At 43.2% G+C, this 16,241-nt stretch overlaps 1 protein-coding gene across 6 annotated transcripts in view; it reads right to left on the reverse strand.

Moving 5' to 3' along the window:
* Positions 1 to 16,241, reverse strand: part of SHQ1 (SHQ1, H/ACA ribonucleoprotein assembly factor) — a 325,608-nt gene that overhangs the window by 219,189 nt on the left and 90,178 nt on the right. For 2 of the 6 annotated variants that reach the window (XM_048226679.2, XM_057311882.1), the window contains exon 11: positions 980 to 1,069. The exons of 3 other annotated variants lie outside the window; for them this stretch is intronic. In XM_048226679.2, coding sequence (XP_048082636.1) covers positions 980 to 1,069 — 90 coding nt within the window. Of the gene's footprint in view, positions 1 to 979; positions 1,070 to 6,032; positions 7,457 to 16,241 lie in introns of those variants that run through there. One more of the 6 variants, XM_026501240.4, reaches the window with a different exon arrangement.

Consider the following 16,241-nt stretch of genomic DNA (forward strand, 5'->3'; position numbering starts at 1 on the left):
GAACTACGATTCATGAAATGGTGAAACGGGGATCCCAGGCTGCTGTGGGACCTCAGGGCAGATATGTTTGAATCTTCATTTCAGAGAGGAATGTGACTTAACTCCACGTGTCTGCATCCTTGGGCGCCCGACCACTGGCTTTTCCTTGACCAGCTGGTGTCTTCGTCCTCTCCTTGCTATTTTCTCTGCTACAGAGATTCTTCTAATTCACATTTCTTCTCCTTCCTGAGTTTGCAGGACTGACTCCAGATCTGCTTTGTGACTCTTCTCAATGCATTTCTCACCATGAGCAACCACTGCTAAGGGCCTTTATGCTCTGCACTTGCCAGTGCAAATTTCGGAGAATACAGATCTGCTTCTCCCAGCTCGTGCCTGTTTATAGACACCAAAAAGATGCCGATTCCACTGTCTGCAGAGGAGGCTGGGTATCTGTTTCTTTAAAACTTCTCACATGGTCCAAGTATGCTGCCAGAAGCTTAGAAGAAACCCCTGGTTTACTAAAGTTTTCCGGGTCAGAAGCCCCAGCCTGCCCTTGGGTCAAGTTCAGCTCTGATGCAGTCAGCTAGGAGCAGAGTGAAGGGCCTCCTCCAGTGGCGGGTCTCTGCCTAGAGAAGAACTGAAGGGGAGACAGTCCCTGCTTGACATGCTTAAAGCAAGAGAGGCCTCACAGAGACCCTGGCACAAGGCAGCGGCCCAGCCCGTGACGGCTGTTAGTAAAGTCTGGTCTCCGCTCTCATTCACAGGTGCACCGTCTGCAGAACGCGCGAGGCTGCTGCTGCTCCACAGCTGAGGACGAGCTGCTGGGAGGCACCTGGACAAGCCAGACGTCCGTGCTTTTGGCAAATACACGCACGACGGGAAAATTCCGATGAACCCAACTCTGGTTCTCAAGGAAAAGAGTTTGTCTGGAAGCTACGTATGTGCAATTTAGAGGACAGACTTCAATTCTGAAATGTCCGTTTCCTTGTTTGATGCTTACCTGCTTTTACGAAAGAAAGGCGTCGGTGGCTGGGTGGGCTCACCTGTCCGGGCGACCTCTAACAACACGGCTTTGAAGCGGGCGTTTCCACTAAAACACATAGAATTTTTCAATTACAGTACTATAAATATATTTTCTCTTCCTTATGATTTTTTCAAAGATTTTATTTATTTATTTAGAGAAAGAGAGTGTGAGAGTTGGGGGAAGGGAAGACGGAGAGAGAGAGTCTCAAGCAGACTCTGTGAGGCTCGATCCCCCAACCCTGAGATCATGACCTGCGCTAAAATCAAGAGTCGGATGCTTAATGGACTGAGCCACCTGGCAGCCCCCCTCCCCTTCTCCTCTAGCTTACTTTATCATAAAAACACATTCTGTAATACATGTAACATGCAAAATATGTGTTAACTATGTTATTGTAAGGCTTCTGGTCAACAGTAGGCTAATAGCTACGTTTTGGGGAGTTAAAAGTTTTATGTGGATTTTCAACCCTTAATCTCGGTGTCGTCAAGGGTCAACTATATATGCAAAATTAAGTGTTGGTGGCTTTATGTCAGCAGCCCTCTGCATTCCACAGTGGGTTTTTCTCTAATTTTAATTTTACAGAAGTCTGAACACAAGAATTCTGGAACCCAATGCTCTGTGGCATAGCCTTGCAGTTACCACACTTCCCACTCTGATCCCTTTAGCTTTCCCTGGATTCAAGGCTCTTCTAGCGGGACCTGGCCCCGATTCCATGGGAGTTCAGAGGAGGGAAATAAGTTCCAGGCAGGAAGAATGAAGGGTGGCCTTCTAGAGGAGGGCCATGTAAATGGGGCCGTGAAGGATGGGTGAAATGCCCACCTATGCAAACTAACAGGGAGAAGAAAAAGCAATGCATGAGCAAACATGTTGAGGTGAGAAAACACAAAGCAAAAATACAGTAAATATTTAACTATGTACTGTGGGAGAGGCTTCATGAGAGGCAGTGGATTGCCTGAGGGCTACTGCGTTCGGGAAGGACGGGGGCGGTTTCTGGGCTAGTGGTCAAACTGCTGGCACTTCAGAAAGAATTCTGTAAGCTGGGCTCTCGAGTCACTCAGCCATTCCCGCTGTTCTTTCCCCTGACTGCTCACTCGAAGGAGAGCCGTTGGGATACGTGTCCCTGGAGAGAACTTGGACCACAGCATACCCCTGCCATCACTGCCGATCCCGGAGACAGAGCCTTGAGCACGCGGGCCTCGCTGGAGCAGGGCTGGCATGGCGAGCTCACTGCCTGCAGCGCCCCTGGGATGAAAGGACAGCACAGAGCAGAGCCTCCTAGCAAGATTCTTCCCGGAGGTAAATCCTCTCTGTCCGTTTTTTTCCAAGGGCTCAGGCATCCAATTCCACATTCATCCTTTTCCTCCAGCTTATCTTTTCATGACTTTGGAGAGCAGTCTTCCTTATCTAGGAAAACAAATGGCCTCCACGGAGAACTCAAAACAGCGAAGTCATTTATCTGTCTGACATGTGTTTCCCTGTTTGTTTTCTCCAGCCTTGAGACAAGAGTTGTGTCAACTGTGGATAGCTGTGCCCCAGTCACTTGAGAGGCATGGATCAATTTCCAGCTGCATTTATCACTTGCTGCCTTAAATCAAGCCTAATCAATGCTTCCTTCACTTGGTATGGATTGAAACTATATATAACGCGCGTGGAGAAGGGCCGGGAAAGGGAGCAGATCACAAACAAGAATTCCGTCGGGGATTCAGACGGAATGATGTTAAGGAAACGTTTGCAGTTTTTGATTCGCTCTCATGGAGATGCCTGACCAAACAGATCTGTTTATGAAGTTTCACTTCAACCCACCTGACATGCAGCGTCATTACATAACCGATCAGTTGATATGAGGGGACTTTTGCAACTTCGAATATGTTGTAATACATTATGAAGATTCGGTATACTTTTGAGTAAGGTTTAGTTCCTACATTGTCTTCAACTCATTTCTATTTTCTTTTAGAGGTGTCTTTGTCACTACTGACTGCATGGGGCAATTTCTAGTTATAAGATAATAAGATAATAAAAATTTCTTTGAAACTAAATAGATATCCAGGGCCCTCTGATAAAAACAATTTTTTTTTATGAAGCCTTAGAGCGGAGAAAACTTGACCCTGTCTCTCCTTCCTCCAGGTCTCCGTCATAGAATTTGATCCATACAACCAAAGTGGATTTTCCACTAGCAGGTGTGAAAACCGCCCCCCAGCTGTTCAACTAACTTAGAAAGTGGTAGGGAGCAGCCCTGTCTCATTTGTAAATTAATCCTGTGCCAGTGAAAGATGATATCAGCAGAGTTACTGGCACCTAAAACCCATCATGCCCACGGCAAGGCCCTGGATTATTCTTCAAGGATAATGGGAGAGGAGAGACAGAACACAGAAAAATAGGTCAATGATAATGCGAACCCAGAAGATGAGGCAGTGCTGTGATTCATTGACATAATTAATATTTCTCTCTAATCTGCTGAACTGTGTAGACTTTTACCACTGGCATGCCTCTGGAGCGATTACCAGGGCTGACTCATTTTCACAGTGCCGGCTCCCCCAGTGACCTGTTGTCAGGTAGCTGAACAGAGCCCTGTTCAGCTCTGGGAAGTCAGAGAAGAGTAAGAAACCCTCATGTTGGTTTAATACTTTCCAGTACATAAAGTGTTTTGAACATACAGTCTCATCATTCTTTAAGATAAGCAAGAAAATAGTTCTATTCCCATTTCCAAAAGGAAGGAGGTGGGTGTTACCCCTTTGCAGGCTGGTCACACCTGAGCTCTAGCTCTGGAACTCACCTCCTCACCTCATCAACCCCAAAGCCTTAGTTCCTTCCACTGAGCTCTGACCAGTCGCCGAGGTCCTCTCCTGCTCTTTCCCCAACATATTTGTTTCTCCCATCACCCAGGCTTCTTGGGAAACTCATATGGTTACAGGAGATCCCTAGAGTTGCGTGGCAGGTTGTTGAGTTAAAAAAAAAAAATCAAATAAAAGCCAGCACCTTTGGACTTGTTTTGGGTTACAGACATGGTGTAGTGTTCTTAACTCATCTTAAACAAAGACAGGGTAATGTGATATCACAAAGCTTTAACCCTCTGTGAACGAAGAGAGGGTAGGTAAGGAAACACGGCAGACACGGAGTCAAAAATTAAGGCGCCCACTCGTATCGTCTTTGATACTCATGAGAGTTATTTCATGAGCTCCTCTGCTCTGAGGATGTCCGGGAAGGACATGTTTGCTCATTCTTTGAGGAAGGGAGTAACAGGTTTTTCCACCCATGGCAAGCTTCACAGAAGGAGATCCTGTGTAGATAACTAAATAAGGACAGAGTTGGTAGAAGGAAGAATTTCCATGGCTTTAAACTTTTAGACAAGAGTGGATCTGCTCAACTTGACGTTAGCAGAAGTGAACGAGGAGAGTAACAGATAATGCATTTTCAAACTGGCTTCAAGTAATGTGCCACTGAGAAGAAATGCATTTTCAATGGTCATAGGGATTTTGAAGCTCTCCAGGGAGCCTGAGAAAAGTCTTGAACATATTCCGACAAAGCTGTTAGAGTGTTCAGGAGTTAACATGCGTGTCAAATGGCACAGTCACCCCAACTATCCTGTTAATACAAACTGAAATTTATATTGGAAATACAAATACTCGCAACCTATATAAACCTAGAGTAAAAGGGAGCATACCCCTTCTTGAAATAAAAATGCTACTGCGATTAATACAGATCAGATTTCATTTCATTTCCTCCCCAGAGCAAATTGGTTTATTTCATTTGTTCATTCATTCAGCAAATATTTATGGAGCGCTGAGAATATGGGCACTGATGATTCAGTGGTAACCAGACACGACACAGAACCCGCTCCCTGGGAGCTTACACTCAAGTGGGAAAATTCACATTTAAAACATTAATGGAGACTTAGAATTCCAATCAAGACGGAGTAATAAACACCAGATTTAGTCTCCCACCCAACATAACCAAAAAAACCAGGAACAGTACATGTAACAATGGTTTTCAAGACACTGGATGTCAGGCAATGAAAGACAGTGATTCTGAGAGATGGGAAACAAACACAGTGAGCTGTGTCATGGTACAGACACTGTCCAGGCTGCATGAGGGACTCCAGTGGACTCCGGAGTTGAGACAGAGCTGAGGATGAGGGGAGACCGAGGCAGCCAGCATTTGCCGGACAGAGGACCAGAGAGGAGAGAGCTGCAGAGGCCAGGTATCTGGAGAAGGCCCCTCTAATACTGGTGAGAGTACTTACTGCTGAGACCATGTCATCCTGGGAAAGCACGGTCTGAAAGCATTAGAGGGAACAGCACTCAGCATTCACACAGATGCCTACTTCCATCACCCAGACTGGAGAATTTGTAGTCCCGGAGGCATGGGAAAATCTTTCCTTAGTACCGGGAAACAGTTCATCCTAGACTGAACACTGTTCCAGACCCGCCTAACAAACTACACAAGCAAGACGCACAAAGATCAAACTATTTCTAAGTAACTTAACTGCATCCCCAAACAAAGCTGAAGAAGGTAAGACTATGTATTCAGCAAGGTGAAATTTACAATGTGAGGCACCCAATCGAAGGTTACAAGGTGTGCAAAGATGACTCATAATGAGGATCTGTATCCAGAATTTATAAATAACTCTCAAAACTCAAAAATAAGAAAGCAAGCAACCCAGCTTAAAAAAAAACATGGCAAGGGATTTGAACAGACACTTCACCAAAGATTTGTGGATGACAAATAAGCGTCTGAAAAGAGGCTCACCAACAGAAGTCGTAAAAAATGCAAATTAAAACCACAGTGAGATATCACGTCACTCCTATTAATATGGTAAAAATGGATCACACTCAGCAATGACAAGAATGTGCAGGGCCTGGAACTCTCATTCACTACCGGTGGAAACGTGAACTGGTATGGCCATGTTGGGACACAGTCTGGCAGTTTCTTAAACTGTTAAACATACACGTACCATACGGCTCAGCCATCCCACCACTGGATATTTACCTAAGAGAAATGCAAGCATATGTCCACACAAAGACTTGCACACAAATGTTCGTAACAGCTTTATTTGTAACAGCCAAAAGCTGGAAACAACCCAAATGTCCATCAGTAGGTGAATGGAAAAATCTATTCAATGAAATACTACTCAGATTGAGGAAAAAACAAAAACCTTTTTAAAAATGCCCTCTTGAATACATGCTACATCAACAAATCTGAAAATAATTATAGTGAGTGAAATAAGCCTAATTTTTAAGAGAGTACATATTACTATAAATTCAATTTACATTAAATCCTAGGAGACACAAACTAATGTTCAGTGTCAGAGCAAATCAGTGCTTGCTGGGGAACGGAGGGGTGTGTGGTATGTGGGGGTAGGGGAGAGGGGTAGCGAAGGGGGACGAGGACACTTGGGAATGATGGGTAAGTACAGAATCTTGGCTGCAGTGATCATTTCATCTCATGCATATATATGTCAACACTTACCACATTGTACACTTTAAGTACATGCAGTTTATTGTATGTCAAGTATACCTTGGTGAGGCTCCTAAAAATATTAATGGGAGCGCCTGGCTGGCTGGTAGAGCTTGTGACTTTTGATCTCAGGGTTGTGAGTTCGAGCCCCACGTTGGGTGTAGAGGTTACTTAAAAATCAAATCTTGAAGAAAACCACGTTAATGGGCTCTACATTCTAGAGATTCTGGCTGAACTGTTATTTCACCTTCAATATTAATTACGCTTTGGCAAAAATACTTTAAAACTTTATTTTTAAAGTTGTACCAAGGAAACCAACAGGTAACAACATCAGCTCATTGAAAAACAGTGTTGTATACACTAAGAAAAAGGACAAAGTGAAAATGAAGAATTATCCTTCAGTAAAGGAAACCAAATCTGACGTAATTCTCAATGGCGGGGAAGACCACTTGCAGTCAATCACTTGGTGTTTGCTGGTCATCTCTGGCCCGCACGCTGCTGTGGCTTCCAGTAGCCGAGTCCTCGGGTTCAGAAACTTGAACGGTCGAGTTCAGGTGCTCTCCAAGCTCATCTATCAGTGGCCCGGACCCTCCAAGGGCCTGGGAGGAGGAAGGTGGCTTTCCGGGACTGCCATTCGATGTCGCGGTGGCTGAGTTTCTGCACACCCCACCGTCCACAATAAGAAGGGTGCTGCTTCCCTCCAGAGAGGGGCCTCGCAGGGGATCTGCTGTCTCAGATTCACTCTCTGTGAGCTCCCCTCGTTCTGAGTCCGAGCCTTCAGTCTCAGAGGACGTGGTGCTGTCTGATTCCTCAGAATCACTCGTCTCAGGACTGGAGGAAGGGGTCTGCTGCCTGGAAACGGACCGGGCTGCTTTTAACACAGTTTCTTCCTCCTGCACAAGAAGTGCTGCGGCTTCCAGTTCTTCCAGGTCTAGTCCCAGCTGGGCCTTTGTCAGGGGCACTTCCTTTAAGGCTTCTGCAAGAGCTGCCAACTTTTTGGACCTTGAAAGCCATTCGAAGAAGAAATGTAAGGACTATTCATTAATTGGCCCAGGAACAACAAAATAAAGTTGGATCCATACTTCACGTGACACACCAAGATAAATCCCCAAACAGATCAAAGGTATAAATGTAAAAAAAAATGGAGCAAATGGAGTATTACAAGGAAATGCAGGAGATTCCCTTTATGACCCTAGAATGAGGAAACCCTTTCTAACTATGACTTAAAATCCAGCAGCCATGGCGTGCCCGGGTGGCTCAGTCAGTTAAGTGTCTGCCTTCAGCTCAGGTCATGATCCCAGGGTCCTGGGATCAAGCCCCATGGAGGGCTCCCTGTTCAGCGGGAAGCCTTTTCTCCCTCTCCTCCTGCCACTCCCTCTGCTTGTGCTTTCTGCCAAATAAATAAATAAAATCTTGAAAAAAAAATCCAGAAGCCATAAAAGACTGACAAATTCAATTTTTAAAAAAAAGTCTATAAGACAAAACAACAAGACAGAACATCATAAAGTCAAAAGGCTAATACAAAACTGAGAAAAATATTGGCAACTCATGTCACGGAGCAAGGCCTAATCTCCCCAACAGAGTTCTTTTCTTTTTTTTTCAAGATTTTATTTATTTATTTGACAGAGAGAGAGACAGCCAGTCAGAGAGGGAACACAAGCACGGGGAGTGGAAGAGGAAGAAGCAGGCTCCCAGTGGAGGAGCCTGATGTGGGGCTTGATCCCAGGACTCTGGGATCACGCCCTGAGCCGAAGGCAGACGCTTAAGGACTGAGCCACCCAGGCGCCCCTCCCCAACAGAGTTCTTAAAAACGGATATAACAACTCACCAGAAAAATGGACAAAAGACATAAGCAGACAATTCCCACAAAAGGAAATATAAATGCCTCTTAAACATATGATAAGACGTTCGACTCCAGTCCAATAAGAGAAGTATAAACTCAAGTCACACTGAGATACGATTTTCATTTATCATAGTGGCAAATACCCAAACATTAGATAGCACGACTAGCAAGGCTGTGGGGGGAAAGGCACCTCCCTACACTGCTGGTAAGAAATTAAACAAGTCTGACGCCTGTGAAGGAGAAGTTGGCAATAACTTACACAACTGAAAATGTACATACCCTTGACCCAGCAATCCACATCTGGAAGTTAAACACATAGGCTATAGGACAGAGGCCTATAGCCTCCGGCACTGTTTTTAATACCCCAAAATGGGAAACAACGAAATGCCCCTGATTATGGGACTGGTTGAATAAGTTATGGACTCTTCACGCAAAGGAAGAGTCTACGGCTGCGTAAGGAACGAAGCTGTCCCCTGGGCTAAGCCAGATATACTGTATCACAGCAACAACAAAAGGCACGCCATATGTATATGCTACCTTTTACGTTAAAAAACGAGAAAGAAATATAAACACGTCTATTTGCTATTATACTTCTCAATTAACTCTGGAAAGCTATAGAAAACACTAGCTTACGTGGGGGAAAAAGGGGAACTAGAAAGGTGGAGGAGGAGGATGGCAAGAGGGAGCCTTTTCACTGCATATTATTTTTTAAACCTCTGTGAACGTTAATACCTTTTCCAAATTTTTAAATATACAAAAAATAAAATGCAGTACTATAAAGAGCAGCATGAAGTGCTTTTTATTTTATCAGAACACCGTTTCATGTTATGTCAGAGGGTATTTTTCTAAATTTGTAATGTTACATTATACTAAATAAAGCTTTTTAATTAACTTGGATGAATTAGTTATTTTCCTTTTGTTATGAAAGAAGCAACGAAAAGTCTACTGCAGGTGTCCAAAAACCCTGTCTTCACACTCCCAGAGAGGGATATCTGAAGTGACAGAGGAAACGGGTGGCAGTGAGTGAAAGTGGTCAGCACGCTGACATGGCTTCTGTGTTTCTCTAAGTTCAAAGGTGAAATGAGCGTACAGAACATTTAGTGGCTTGGAGACACACTGGAGGAGGGTGAGTTCACAAGATGAGTTCACTTCTAAAAGAGCAGTCCATCCCATAACATTGAGAAAATGAAGCTTCGTTTCACCGGAGCTGAAGTGACGAGTGGGGCAATGGGAACGAGTGAGCAAAGGTGCTATTTTTCACCTAAGTGCCTTGATGTACCTGAGGCCCTTTGGTTTCGGAATATGTGGCGTAATAATGGCTTTGTGCAGGGAAGCTCCATCCGCCCTGCTGCCCCTCCGCAGTCAGTGCTCAAGGGCGGGTGCGCAGTATAGCGAGTGGGGTGAATGGCCATGGGCAACAGCCATCACTGAGGGCAACTTTCTCATATGCAAGCGAACCCGAGGGTCAGTGCTGGAATTCCCAGAGCTTAGAAAAGGGCAGGTGGCTAGGGTAAAGAGAAAAACTAGGATAAGAGCAGCTGAAGTCAGCTTAAGATTCACCAATGGGTTATACGCTGTGGATGCTCTCACCAGTTTGAGACGTCTCTAGGAGCACGGTTATGGAGTAAGATGGCTGCAACCTCATTTATACCCATGTCCAAGCAGCTGTCAAGGGTGTCCACTCACCATATATTTTGAAACCTTGACAACCACTGGTAAAGACTCTGGTCCGAGTAAGTGGACCAGTCTGAAACACCCCTGTCCTACAGCTCCGTCAGCCCAGGAGCTAGTTCACTGCCTTCTTCTTCCCTGAGGCAGGTCCCCTCGGGGTAGTGACCTGCACCTTTAAGAGATAAACAGCAAGGAATCTGGGAAAGAAGACAATGCCTCTTACTAAATCATAACATTAGAAATAAAATTTTAAATAAAAGCTCTTACTTCACTGACCATACATCGCACATTCTTACAAGCCACGACAAATACTTCCGACAATATATGAAAGATGATGTTCCACAAACACTCGCTCCAAATGACAACGTCATGGGTCAGTTTCATCTTTGTCTGCTTTACAGATGACAAACAGAAGCCTGGAGGGGTAAGAGATCAGTTGAAGTTTACCCAGCTATCAAGGCGCAGTCAAGACCGGAAACACATGCCTTAGAATTCCAGTGCGCTCCCTCCTCTGCCACAGGGCCTCCCACGAACATCCAGGCTCTGAAAAGTTTCCTGTCCTAAGACCACATTCTTCACTTCTCCCCAGTTGGAGCTCTATTCAACATCTTCCAAATGAGCAAGTTCTGACAAGCACGGAAGTCTGCAAACACTGATGGCTTTAGCTTAGCAAGCTTCAATGAAGTACGCATCTGAGCCTCAACTACAGAGGCTTAGGGCTGGAAGAAAACATCTGGATTATTTTTGTGGATACAGTGAAGAGAGCAGATGTGTCCGTTCTGAAGGTGAAACTATCTGCATCTTTGTTATTGTCTACTATACTGTATCTGTCATGGATAACAGAACAAATTTGGAATTTCAAAGCCACTCACCTGTAATCCTGGCTCTTTTCAGACCCAGTATGCCCCACATATGTGAGACTAAAAAGGATCCACTCTGACAGGCAGGAAAGTGGCCCAGACGAGCCATGTGACCCTAACAGGACTTGTGCTTGTTACTGGGTAATAAGAATTTCTATCCTTCAGTTTGTTTCTCACTTTAAGTGCTATATTACGTTTAAAGTGACCCGTTTATATAAAATATGTAAAAAAAAAAAAATGGGGGTGTCTTGGTGGCACAGTCAGTTAAGCATCCCACTCTTGGTTTCAGCTCAGGTCATGACCTCAGGGTCATGCAATCAAGCTCCACGTTGGCCTCCATGCTCAGCACAGAGTTGGCTCGAGATACTCTCTCTCCCTCTGCCCTTCCCACTCGTGCTCTTTCTCTCTCTGAAATAAATATTTTTTTTAAAAAAGTTATGTAAAAAATGAATTCTATGTTTATTTATGATTCTTCACCATGCTGATTCATCACCATTTCTTATTAATCCCACTTTTACTACTACCTCAAGCTGGCTAATTTCCTAAATTAATAATAAAGTTGTGATAGAAACCTTAAGTTTATGGAAGAAGCATTCTGAATTCTTCACCTAAAGAATGATAGAATAAAATGGAATTAAAAATTTCAAAACATCATTGATGTAGAATGCGACCTAATGGTCCAAGGAATGAAAGTTGGGTTTGTTTCTATTCAATTATTTTATGCAGATAACTTAGCAATCATTGTTTGCAATAAAAAAAAAACCTATTCATTTGGAGGAAAAAAATTAAGTCATGAAAGAGGAGCCTTTTTGTTCTTTCAACCACTGGTACAATTAGAGTTGGTTCTAAGTCTGCCACTCCTTGTAAATTCTAGAACCTAACTCCACAATGGCCCTTTCCATTTCAGAAAGCACCTCATTTAATGTAGTTAGCGGTTTTTCACTGTCACACTGAAAACAGACAGCTAGTTCATACTAAAAAGCTTTGTCGAGTGACATTATTAGTTAACCAGAAGGCTTACAAAAACCAGGTACAGTCAGATACAAAGCAGTGAAAACACTGAGTTATGAGTTGTACTTATGGTATGTATTTTATAGCTAAGTGAAGAGCACCTATTTGTTAAGAATGTATTCAAACAGGAGTGAAGAGATTCACCCTTTGAAAGAGACACGACAACTGGATCACAGTAATGTCATATTTTAATAAAATACTCAAGACAGGTTTTCCTTAGAAAGTTTTTGGAATTGTAATCCTACCATGTAATTTTAAAAAAAGCTTTCATTCTGTTTGTATATGTGAAATAATATCCTCTTTGGAGGATTTTTTAAAAATTAAAAACGGCTCTTTGACAAGTCCCAGTAAATACCACTACCATGAAAGAGTACCAGTAACAGCTGGAAGTACGTGCCTTTACCATGGCTAAGCTAATAGAAAATTTCCTCAATTATTTTATATTTTGGTGACTGAGTTAAAGGGGGGGTGGACTGCATGGCCTTATGAAACAGCCAAAACAAAGTACAAAGGAGTCCTAAAACGTAGGAAAACCTGGGTATAAATAGAAAGCACACATCCTGTTTCTTGTTGTAGAGTTTTGTCTCCAAATATCAATCAACTTTTCACCACTTCCTGCAATAGCAGATCTACTATAAATCTCGTAGTAACTGACTAGGTTTCATTTCCTCTGCCAAAACCCACTAACCTGCCAGGCATGACATACTGACACTAGAGCCGGCAACTGATAATGTAAGACGGGGCGCCAGTGTGGCAATTCAACAAACATTTCATACCAGATGATGGAATACACTGACTTGGCCTTTTAATTTCAAAGGACACACACACACACACACACACACACACACACACACCCCAGGTTCTGTCTGGGGACAAACTTTCTTTTTAAAAGCTATTGATGATAATGGCATATAATACTAATTCCTGTCTATTGAAAAGAACCAGTTCCAAACTTCAGAATCCCCTGCACAAAACACACTCATGGAGCCCGATGTCAAAGAGAATGCATTAGCTTTAAGAAGAAGTTGCTGGTGACAGTCCTCTCTTGAGAGCTGCCATGAAACACGAGTACCTGCTGATGCACAGATGAACAGAGAGTTGTGCGCTGTTACACTAGACCAGTGAAAACCGCCTCCAGCTCAGTCAGTAACAGAAACAATCCATTTCTTTAAACAAGAAGCTATTTAACACAGAAAATACTGCAAGTTATTTAAGCCATATTGAGTTTGGGCCAGTGAAATCACTTTTCACCCTATTTCCAACTTGACGTAATACCTCTCTGGGCCTGGGCTATGCAAATTAACATGTAGTCTACGGATCAGCAGGATAATTTTCTGAAAACGCCCGGTATTAGTTTCCTAGGACACAACAAACTACCACAAACTGGTGGCTTAAACAACAGAAATTTCTTGTCTTACAGTTCTAGATGCTAGAAGACCCTTCTAAGCCTCCGAGGGAGAACCTGTCCCATGCCTCGTTCTTCGCTTCTCGTGTTGCTGGCAACCCTGAGCGTGCCCTGGCTTGTAGACCCATCACTCCAAATTCTGCCTCTGTCATCATACGGCACTCTTTCCGTTTGTCTGTTTCTTCACATGCTGGCTTCCCTCTGGAAGTGTCTGTGTGTCTCTTCTCCTCTCCTTACAAGGATACCACTCATACTGGAGTAAGGGGCCACCTTACTCCAGCATGACCTCATCTTAACAATCAATTACAATCTGCAATAACCCAATTTCCAAGTAACATCATATTCTCAGGTTCTGGGAATTTGGAGGGGACACTCTCCAACATACTGCATCCCTTATAGCTGAAACAAATAGACAGTGTAGACGCTCATTAATGGAAGATAAATTAAGACCAAAAAACGTCACTTAAGGTAAATCAACATAAAAGGCCAAAATTTAATAGTAAATAGTAACAAAAAGTTAAGATTTCATCTTCAAAAAAAAATTACAAACTACACAAACAAGTTCATAAAATATTTAATAACTTAGTATGTAGGTTATAACTGCAACTATGTACCATTTCTCCAAATGAACACAGAATGAACCCAATATTAATTATGTTTATAACTGTTCTAACAAAATTACAGTATAGCGGTATATAACACTCATCACTTTAGGTCAGTCTTTTAGAGCAAATCAGAGAATAATCACCAAGGCATCAACAGTTTTCTCAAGGGCCTTCCAATCATGTGATACTCAAATGATTCCTTTGGCATTTAAAGACTTCCCACTAATGTCACTTTTATTGTAGAGTTTTCTTTTTCAACTATTAACTAATCCCACGCTTCCAAGCCTCAATGTCAGTGGCTGTGTGTTTCCCTCAAGCACAGCTCCTGTATCACTTTCACTGCCCTTGTGAAGTCCTTATCTTTTGCCCAATCTGCAGTGTATTTGCACCATACAGTATCAGATCAAGAAGAAGTCAAACAACAACAACACTGGCCGGATGGGTGGGTAGGATGCTAGGAAGGAAATGATATGCTAGAATGGGGACTAAATTTATTAAGCGGTTTGAGCATTAGTGAATATTTCTGTGTTTTGACTATCATCACTTCTCTTTGTCACTCTGTTAAGTAGAGAAATTTGAATGAATATTCAGAAATAAGGACCCCCCCCCAGCATGACATACATATGGAACTGCACTAGATACACACACACACGCACACACACGCACACACATGCACACATTTTTAGAGCAAAGTAAACGACTTCATGTAAAAATAAATTGCCAGGGTAATCCCACCTACGTTAGAGCATGGTAGGTGAATGAAGGTTTACCCAAATCCAGAGAGGCCACTATTTACTTCTTCACTGATACCCACACAAGAATTAGAAGGGTGAAGGTGATAAAGAGATGAAGAAAGGTACAATGTTCATAAAGAACTGTTTGAAAGAAATGGACTCAATCCCTCCCTGAAATGGTTTTGCATTTAGGCCAGACCGAATCAGATTAGCAGAGATGGAAATGTGAGCCCCATCAATTTGCCATCCTTCCCTCCACTCCCCCCACCCCCAGCAGAACTGCTTTTGCTGAAATGTGCTTCACTGTAATCCTCCAAACTGGTGTTCAGAGTCGATTTCAAAACTGGCCCCCAAACTCTGGGCACTGTCAAACTCGCAGGCCTCCCTTTCCAAACTGGCTGTCAGGAAAGTAAAATCTCTGACCCACCTGGCATGATGGAATGTACCCGAAGCTCCGTCTTGCCTCCTTTTTCATTTTGTTGCTTTTTTCCTTCTTTGACCCCCACCTTTAATTAACACCATTGTTGTTTCATACACACACACACACAGGCATGCACACACACACACACACACACACACACACACACACACACAGAGAAATGCTTTAAATAATTTCTGGTACAAGGCAAAGAATAAATATGTAATCTGAATGAAACCAAACAGCCGGTTAAGTAAAAAATACACAAAAATAAAAACAAAACAAACAACAAAAGAAACCCACTTCTGTTGGATAGAAAAGGATATGGGGAAGTGAGGATTCTGGGTCCAAGGCTGAGACAGATATATTCTTCTCTAAAATGATTCCATGAAGCATGACAGTTTGGGTATGTAGGACCTGAACAATTCTGACAATATTTCTACATTTCATCTATGTGAAAAGGGCAGACAGTGTTGTTAGGTAACAGAGGTGAAGTACTTTGACCTCTTAGCTGTTCAGATGAAACGGCTGTTCGAATTCTATTAAACTAAGTGGAGGTCAATCAACAAGACGGAGAAGGCATTACTATGAAGGGATTGGAAGAAAGGGACTATGGGTAGAAATGTGCCCCCCACAAAGATATGTTTAAGTCCTAACCCCCAGAACCTGTCAATATGACCTTAATTGGAAATAGGATCTTTGCAGATATAATCAAGATGAGGTCACACTGGGTTTGGGCAGGCCTGCAATCCAATGACTCCAGGGGGACTGGTGTCCTTAACAATAGCACCGTATGAAGATACAGAGACAGAGAAGGCCATGTGATAATGGTGGAGGAGACTGGAGTGATGTATCTACATGCCAGGGCATGTCAAGGACTGCTCACTACCACCAGAAGCTAGGAAAGAGGCATGGAACAGCTACTCCCCTGAAGCCTCCAGAAGGAACCAAGCCCGTGGAGGACGCCTTGATTTTAGACTTCTGGCCTCCAGAATCTTCAGAGAATAGCTTTCTGTCATTTTAAGCCACCCAGTTTGTGATCATTAGTTACAGTGGGCCTAGGACACTAAGACAGAGGGGTATAGGGATCCAGATCTCTAGAGCTGAACAGAAATCAGAAAGCACTGCATACCAGCTCCTGGTTTTACAGATAAAAAAAATTACACCTCCAAAAATATCAACAGCAGCAAGGCACAGACAAGTTTCCTTCACCAATAAAATGCAGAGAATGGATCAGTCT

This window comes from Ursus arctos, unplaced genomic scaffold (assembly GCF_023065955.2).
Source record: "Ursus arctos isolate Adak ecotype North America unplaced genomic scaffold, UrsArc2.0 scaffold_14, whole genome shotgun sequence".
Lineage (NCBI taxonomy): Eukaryota > Metazoa > Chordata > Mammalia > Carnivora > Ursidae > Ursus > Ursus arctos.